This window comes from Austrofundulus limnaeus, unplaced genomic scaffold (genome assembly GCF_001266775.1).
Source record: "Austrofundulus limnaeus strain Quisiro unplaced genomic scaffold, Austrofundulus_limnaeus-1.0 Scaffold51, whole genome shotgun sequence".
Taxonomy (NCBI): Eukaryota; Metazoa; Chordata; class Actinopteri; order Cyprinodontiformes; family Rivulidae; genus Austrofundulus; species Austrofundulus limnaeus.
Window position 1 is genome coordinate 1,560,499 of NW_013952453.1, and position 8,270 is coordinate 1,568,768.

An 8,270-nucleotide genomic window follows, 5' to 3' on the forward strand; every position below is an offset into this window, starting at 1 on the left:
CAAAAGTACAGTTTTAAAATTAAATGTCGCTGAAACAGCAAGTTTCTCAGTGGATCTGCTCTCGATAATGCAGCCTAGGTGGAGTAGTCAAACAGATCCAATGAGCCTTCAACACAGAGCATCTTAAGAAGACAAGTTGATAAAATTAATTTTAAATCTGTATAGTTTGATACATAGTATGTATTGATTCTAAAGCACTGTATTGAACAGCTTGATTCAGATACATGTAGTGTTGCACCCCTACAACTCATGTTTTGTCATRATGACCAGATCTGCGAGGAGAGCTTTGAACCCACTTTGAGCTCATAAAAAGTCATAACTTTTGTGATACTTGAAAAGACAACAAATTATGATACAATCAGGTTGTTAAGCTTATCAAAGTGCAATAAATTATTTCTAGGATATAAACGCCCAGACATGCACTCCTGTACAAGCAGGTACAGCGTTAGCACAGAGTGAAACATTTGCTTAATATACTGCATAAGTCTTAAAGCACTTCCGATTGTTTTGTATTTTTTATGTCATTTTGAATTGACCTTTTGATCAACAGTAGTGTAGGTTTTTAGTAGGGATGTCCCGATCTAGATTTTTTGGCTCCCGATACAATCTGTTTTTTTAATGATTAGTCTTTCCAATACCGATCCAATAGCTTTATTTCTTTCCAAGTGACAAGGTTGGTAGCATTAAAGCGAGCCCTCCAGTTCCCACCATGAGAAACATCCAGTTTGCAGATTTTGCAAGATGCAGTTTCAGCATCATTGTTTTCCATTGAACAGTGTTCCCACACTTATTTATTATTTACATGGTTGCATTGTGTGCGTCTTGACTTTTTAACGGCAATTGTAAAGCATGATGATGCTAAAAACTATCGCGAAAACTGGATCGGCCCAATCACATGACAAAATCCGATTCTACCCGATTTTCAAAAAATAGCCAAATCTGCCACCGATACTGAGTATCTGAGCGGAACATCCCTAGATTTTAGAACGTCTTAGAATGTCAGTGCCAAACTATAAAAATGAAAAGCAACTTAACATAAATATTAGTGAAAACTCACATTTCAGATCATTGGCTTTAAGAATCTTANTGCATAAGTCTTAAAGCACTTCCGATTGTTTTGTATTTTTTATGTCATTTTGAATTGACCTTTTGATCAACAGTAGTGTAGGTTTTTAGTAGGGACATGCACTCCTGTACAAGCAGGTACAGCGTTAGCACAGAGTGAAACATTTGCTTAATATACTGCAGTCTTAAACCACTTCCGATTGTTTTGAATTTTTTTTTTGTCATTTTGAACTGACTTTGATCAACAGGTTTTTAGTAGGGATGTCCCGATCCAGATTTTTTGGCTCCTGATACAATCTGTTTTTTTAATGATTAGTCTTTCCGATACCAATCCGATAACTTTATTTCTTTATTTCTTTCCAAGTGACAAGGTTGGTAGCATTAAAGCGAGCCCTGCAGTTCCCACCATGAGAAACATACAGTTTGCAGATTTTGCAAGATGCAGTTTCAGCATCATTGTTTTCTATTGAACAGTGTTCCCACACTTATTTATTATTGACATGGTTGCATTGTGTGCATCTTGACTTCTTAACGGCAGTTGTAAAGCAGGATGATGCTAAAAACTGTAGCGAAAACTGGATCGGCCCGATCACATGACAAAATCCGATTCTACCCGATTTTCAAAAAATAGCCAAATCTGCCACCGATACTGAGTATCTGAGCAGGACATCCCTAGATTTTAGAATGTCAGTGCCAAACTATAAAAATGAAAAGCAACTTAACATAAATATTAGTGAAAACTCACATTTCAGATCATTGGCTTTAAGAATCTTACTAATGTCCAGAGTAGCCATCCCCAGAAGGAAGTCTGACTTTAGTGTTTGGTAACTCCAAACACGAAAAATAAGTTTGCTGACAGGAGTCACAATTCTGTAGAAAAGAGACAAGAATAAGACAAAATAAAAAACTTGTAAAGAAATAGAATTCATAAACACATAGGAAGTGTATGAAAATATTTTTAACTTTTGGTATTTTTATATCTTTTTTTCCATTTAAGTAGAGATGACTAAAATTCTAAGTATGTATTGTATTTACTGTAATATTTGCAAGTATTTTTAAATTCAATGAACTTACTTAATGAAGTTGTTAATTAATATTGTCTGGTGTATTTTGCTTAATTACTTTGATGCATACATTTCACATCCACTTTTATTTTAATGTGATCTAGAACCTTGACATACTTTTCCAATTTAACAGTACGATTTGATGTGTTCAGGTTTTTACTTGGTAATGTACATTTTCTTAAGCATACAGATCGTTAGCAGATGACAAAGGTTGGTAATTATAATGGAAGTTGTGTATATGAGTTTCCATTGCTAGCTTAGTCTAGTTGCTACAATGCAAATGTTCAATTTTACATTACTGCCTATCTGAAGCGGTGTGATGCACAAAAGTTGGCTCCACTTCATTATTAATTATTCATTCATTAATGTGATTGAGAAAGATGCCACAACGTAAAGCATTGTATAATAAGTATCTAATGCAGTGTCTCRCATTTGTATGACAGATAGAAAACCCTAATGTTCAACCAAGACATGGAGGTAAAACAGGCTTAAAAATAAAACACACTATACACAATGAACGCCGCTCATAGACAACACATCTAATATGGTAAAACAGCAAGAGTTTGGTGCATTTACTTTACTAACTCTTTATTATTATAAAAAACTGTGATGTATATCATCCTAGAATTTAAAATTACCAACTTAAAAATGAAATGAAGTATAATTCATTCCTCAAACTACCTCTTCTCTGGCAAACACCTATAGTACTTACACTGTGAGGGCCTGCTTCCATTTAGGACTGTGTGTGTTGTTGCACTTCTCAGTTCTCTTTGACTGGCCATCTACAGCTACCTCCACATATGGACTGGGACCAAACCAGTTCTTTTTGTTTTCCCTTAGCTTAGCGGACAGCACTGGGGGGGACACAATGCATAAGAACATATTATCTGAAATCGTCAGTGGCTGCAATTAAGAAAGTTGTTTCGACTTGACAGCACTGTTAAATCAGAAATATGTATTTTAAACATTTAACAGTTAGTACAAATAACTCCTCAGGTAAAATGTTTCTCAACAAGAATTATGACTGTCACATTAATTTACCTACTAATTGAATAATTAACCTAAATATATCCAATGAGAACTGTGAGTGGTGCAAAAGCATTTTGTCAGTGCCAAGCAAAACAAATTAGTAAAATTACACAAAATATGCTGAGGCACAGTTTTCATTCATCCATGATTTCATTACATAGTTCCATACAGAATCATCCTGTTTTATGTTAAAGTGAGAAGAGAGTCTAGGTGTATTTTGCTTAATTACTTTGATGCATACATTTCACAGAAATTATGAACTCCTTCTCCCACTTGATCTTTTTTGTCAAGTGCAATATATAGTTTCAAGATTCTAAACAGAAAAAACTGTGCTTGATTTGTTTTTATTATTGATTAACAATGAATGAATGAATATTTTTTTGTTCTGCAATTATTTGATCATTGCTAAATAATATGGAGGACAAGCAGTTTGATGTAAAACTTGAAAACATTGTCACAACATTTGTGTTTTTACAAACTTCCTTGGTGAAATTTCTATGTTAATTCTAGAAATAACTTACCAGTGACTTGCAATTGGGCCTTCATGGCTCATCCATAACACTAGATTCCAGTTTGTCTATGAAGAGCTGACCTGCTGGTAGAGACATCAAATGTGTAAATAAGGGAGCGTGCCATGCAGTTAACCGATTTAAAAAGCTGTCAGACTGCCACAGATTGTGCTACACTGGCAGATATGACATTGCTTTACTTCCAAAGATCCAGAAGGTATAGGGTGGAAATATTAAGGAACAATGCTCTTGAAACATTTTTTCAATATCTAGAGGCAGTATTTAGYGCACTGCAATAAGTGCAACTTGCATATTGCAAGCTAAACATTCCAGTTTAATTTGGCTACTTGCACGAACCCTTACGACCTCCCTGTATGCAAGAATTTAAAAAGTTGCATGCAGACCAAATTTATTTGGACTCATTATTTAGGTCTATGAAACTCTGTTTACAAAGATGTATATTTAGCCACTGTGGTGTGAAATTTATTCCTCAGACATGAAAGCACCACGTGAATATACATTAATTTAATCTCTCAGCTATTTCTAGAAACAGTCGACTGTCTTCCATAACAGTTAATCCCATTTTCAACTGAGCTACCTATACTCTACAAGATTCAAGATTCAAGTAGTTTAATTGTCAATGCTTCGTATGTGCAAAACATACAAAGAAATTGAAATTGCGTTACTCTCTTTCCCAATTACAACATTAAACAAGTAATCAACAGAATTTGCACAGTCCAATAACATTGTAAATAAACAAAAAAGTGACAATATGGACACAGATACAGATGAATTTGTGACATCAACACAAAAATAACAGGAAATGGAGGGGACTTCAGTAGTGCAAAAATAAAGATCTTTATACAAGAAAAAGTTGAATATTGCAATTATAGTGGAATAGAAGCTTAATGCTGGTAAAAGTAAAGTGAAGTGAAGGATGCATGAGTGTAAAGGTGATGTGTGCATACAGTTCTCACAGATTACGAGATAGATTTACAAGAGAATGTGACCACATAACTTTACAAATGTATTGCTGTGTGTATAAGTGTTTAAATAAGAGACAGCTGGGTTTCTTGTCGAGTTGTTTATAACCTACACCAGCACACCAGACACCATAAGTAAGAAAATAATGTTCTGTCATAGCTGTTATTAGCCAGCGCCGCGAGGGTGGAGAATTGTTTTATTTTTTTCTTCATTTGCTTTTTAAAGGGCTAAGAAACTAATAACATCTTACTCTGGTATTGCTAAGTTGTGCTACAAACTGCAAATAATATGCCTCAATATTAGTTTTCTTTGATAAGTTTCACTGCTTAGTGCAACTTCCTCAGCGACGTTCATGTCATAGCGAGCAACGACTAGCTGTACTAATTAATTCATGTAAGTAACGCTAACAGCATCCTGCGGGCCATTTAACAACTATGATCGTTCAGCCGACTCTAKTTATTTAGATTAAAATGAAACAGCCATACCTGACAAGCACAGGCGACAGAGGACCAGAGAGTCTACGAACTCAGCTGGTTCTAGACTGTTGACAGGAATTAGCCATAAACCGCACCAGTCCCGCTAGCTTGGAGAGCGGTCTAGCTAGTCCGGTTCATGCTTTTCAAAATAAAATAATTTCTCAATAAAATCAAATTAAATACGTCGATTTGACTCTTGATTAAAGCGTGAACAACATTTTTTTTTACTTATTTTGCTTACTTAAGTTCTTATACTTGAATTTGATGGGAAATTTATTAATACATTTGCTGCTTAGTGTCGTTGCTAGATCTGCATTTTATTAAATATTTTATTTTGAAAGTTAGAAGGAAGTTCATTTACGACTTTTTATGACATTAAGGAATAACAAAAAACTAAAATAAAATTATTCGTGCAACGCTATCGCATGTTTTTTCTTCTTCTTTTTAAAGTCTCATAGCTGTTTATTGTTTTATTGTTCAAAAAGTAAAAATGAACCCACAGAATAGAACACGCCCACATGTGACTAGCTGAAGCTGGAGCTTCGTCTCGTGACCTGTCTCATTGTTGCTAACCAGCTGACAGTAGTCTGATCATGAGAAAAAGCGGTTTTTATCTGTAAATAAGTTAATATTTGCCAAATATTCACAACGACTAGAGAGAAAATGTTGTCACGCTTGCTAAAGGAGCATCAGGCGAAGCAAAATGAGCGGAAGGAACTTCAGGGTGGGGCGAAACAACCACAACTCGCGCAATCATGCTAACTGATGCTAAAAACAAACTTGTGGAATAGCTACGGTTCATAAAATCTGTTCTTTCTTGCGCAGAAAAACGAAGACGTGAAGCTATTACTGCAGCTACCTGTCTCACTGAAGCGTTGGTGGACCACCTTAACGTTGGGTATGATGATGGCGTTTGATTTGCCACCCTGTATCATCATTTGTATAATTTAATTTGTACATTAAATACTTTTGCAATATAAAATACTTTACTCTCTGTTTTTAAAGCTATGCTACTCATTGATTTTATTCATAGTTAATAGGTTTATTGAAAAATTGACTGTAATGTGACATATGATATAAAATGTTTCAACTGAAGCACAATTTAGATATCACTTTACAGACTTTGCTTTATTTTGTGTGGTTCAACCCACCTCTCCTTCTTGTTGTCTTCCTGTGAGCCATTCCTGGCTGGATAAAATTGGCCTACTATGTAACACAAACACTAATAATATGTTGAGAACATTGCTATTATGAAACATGTGATGAAACCAAATCAAGCAGCAGGTTGGGATGAAGAAGCCAACGTCATACTTTATGAAAGAGATTAGAACAAAAGTCTTAGTAACTTTATTAGACTTTCATAAGCAGTTGTTCTGTACAGACACTGAACGGTTTAATTCTAACTTTCTTGTGCATATATAGGCACAAAGGTTAAAAATGCTAAATGTCATTTTTCCACAAATTAAAACTCATTCTTGTGTTCTCTTTTACTCAAGTGTTGCTCAGGCATACGTGAACCAACGCAAACTGGACCATGAGGTCAAGACTTTGCAAGTGCAGGCGAGCCAATTCTCCAAGCAAACTGCTCAGTGGATCAGCATGGTGGAGGGTTTCAATCAGGCTTTAAAGGTAAGTTAACACTGCATCCAAAGTGACACCTTAGTTTTGTTTGATTATATTATACTATATTATATTAATTAAATTAAAAAACAAAATGTGTCCAAACATATGCTTTGAAGGATAAAGTTGCTTCCACTCATGGATGTTACTGTTCCTTACTCTGAGCAGGAATTGTGTGTCGTTATACTGCCCCCTCAGGGTTTTGGGGTATCAATAATGAAAGAAAGAAATTCAATAAGAATTAAAAGACATACTGTTTTTTTATACAGTCTTATTGCTAATTTAGTAGTTTTCTAAATTAAATTTAAATTAATATTTGAAGCTGCTTTTGTTTAGCAGTGGTACATAGTGATTACCCATGATGACCATGTCCACTTTTTTGTTTTGTTTTATCAAACAGGAAATTGGGGATGTTGAGAACTGGGCACGCAGTATTGAGATGGACATGAGAACAATCGCCACAGCTCTGGAGTACGTACATAAGGGACAGCTTCAGTCTGCTGGATCGTAAACTCCACAGTGTGTTTGTGTGGGACTTTTACTACTGAACATGTAAAGACTGGAATAAAACATTTATCCAGTCCAGTTGAGCTCATTCAGTGAAGAAATAACTTTGCTCGTCTGCACGCTCCTCTGAGTGGACTGAAGCTGGCATTTTGCAGATGGATGTCAACAGTTTGTTGCATTTGAAGTTTTTTTATTTTATTTTATTTTTGTAGCATCACTACTGAGAAGAGTAAGCATGATAGGTTTGCCGATAAATCAAAAATACCGTTTGTGTGGATATCTCTGTGAGTTGTTTGTTTTGATTTGAAAGAGAAAATGAGTTTTTACATTGAGAAACTTGAAAGCGTCCCAGACAAATGTCTGTCTCAAACTTGTCTCCCTGTTTGAGGTATTTCTGTAAAAGCATGGAATAGGATAAATTTGGTGTTTGCACCTTAGCTGAAAAAAAAAGCAGGTCTGTATTCGGGCTAGGGTTGGGCATAATTGTATCATGTGCAATTAATCGTAAGAAAAACAATCGATTATTTTTTGGCACTTGATGATTAATTTGATTAATACCACCAGGCAGACTGACTGGAGATWTCTCCAGTCAGTCTGCTCGGTGCTCCTCTCCGCTTCAAATATGACGAACGTTTAAAACAACATTCTGTAATTTATTCATCTATCAACACAATTTGATGTATAGCCTGAAGTCTGGTGAAGTCTAGTAAGGGTGTCCAGGGACTCCAGGGCATTTTTTGTCAAATTAATCATTATCGGCTAAATACCACAATTAATGTGATGAATTTTTTTGCCAACGTTGCCCAACTCTAATTCAGGCACATCTGTGAACAGAGAGGATTGTTCTGTTTGTCTTCTTGTAATGAGATGTTTTTCAATAAAACTTGGAAAAAAACAAGTCTTGTTTTTTTATAAAGCATTTTTTTTTTGTAAATGTATAGGTTTTAATTAAAAAAAAACAGCAGAGAGGCTTAAGTTAAAATGAAGCTGAAGTGAGCTTGAATTTATATTAATTT

General features: G+C 35.1%; 2 protein-coding genes across 2 annotated transcripts in view; one reads left to right on the forward strand and one right to left on the reverse strand.

Moving 5' to 3' along the window:
* itcha (itchy E3 ubiquitin protein ligase a) overlaps nucleotides 1-5,220 on the reverse strand; it is a gene marked incomplete in the record, with an annotated part of 15,566 nt that extends 10,346 nt beyond the window's left edge. Inside the window, 4 exon segments of the mRNA XM_014008619.1 lie at nucleotides 1,811-1,935; nucleotides 2,842-2,983; nucleotides 3,680-3,750; nucleotides 5,137-5,220. Coding sequence (XP_013864073.1) covers nucleotides 1,811-1,935; nucleotides 2,842-2,983; nucleotides 3,680-3,704 — 292 coding nt within the window.
* Nucleotides 5,221-5,657: 437 nt separating this feature from the next.
* bloc1s1 (biogenesis of lysosomal organelles complex-1, subunit 1) lies at nucleotides 5,658-7,694 on the forward strand. The gene is made up of 4 exons (XM_014008620.1): nucleotides 5,658-5,851; nucleotides 5,953-6,025; nucleotides 6,624-6,756; nucleotides 7,148-7,694. The coding sequence occupies exons 1-4, from the start codon at nucleotides 5,791-5,793 to the stop codon at nucleotides 7,256-7,258; spliced, it is 378 nt and encodes a 125-aa protein (XP_013864074.1). The 5' UTR covers nucleotides 5,658-5,790; the 3' UTR covers nucleotides 7,259-7,694.
* Nucleotides 7,695-8,270: the final 576 nt, after the last annotated feature.

Coding starts and splice junctions, on each gene's coding strand:
- bloc1s1 (XM_014008620.1), top strand. CDS start 5,791: ATGTTGTCACGCTTGCTAAAGGAGCATCAGGCGAAGCAAAATGAGCGG. Junction 5,852..5,952: donor TGAGCGGAAGGAACTTCAGG/GTGGGGCGAAAC, acceptor TTTCTTGCGCAG/AAAAACGAAGACGTGAAGCT. Junction 6,757..7,147: donor GTTTCAATCAGGCTTTAAAG/GTAAGTTAACAC, acceptor TTTATCAAACAG/GAAATTGGGGATGTTGAGAA.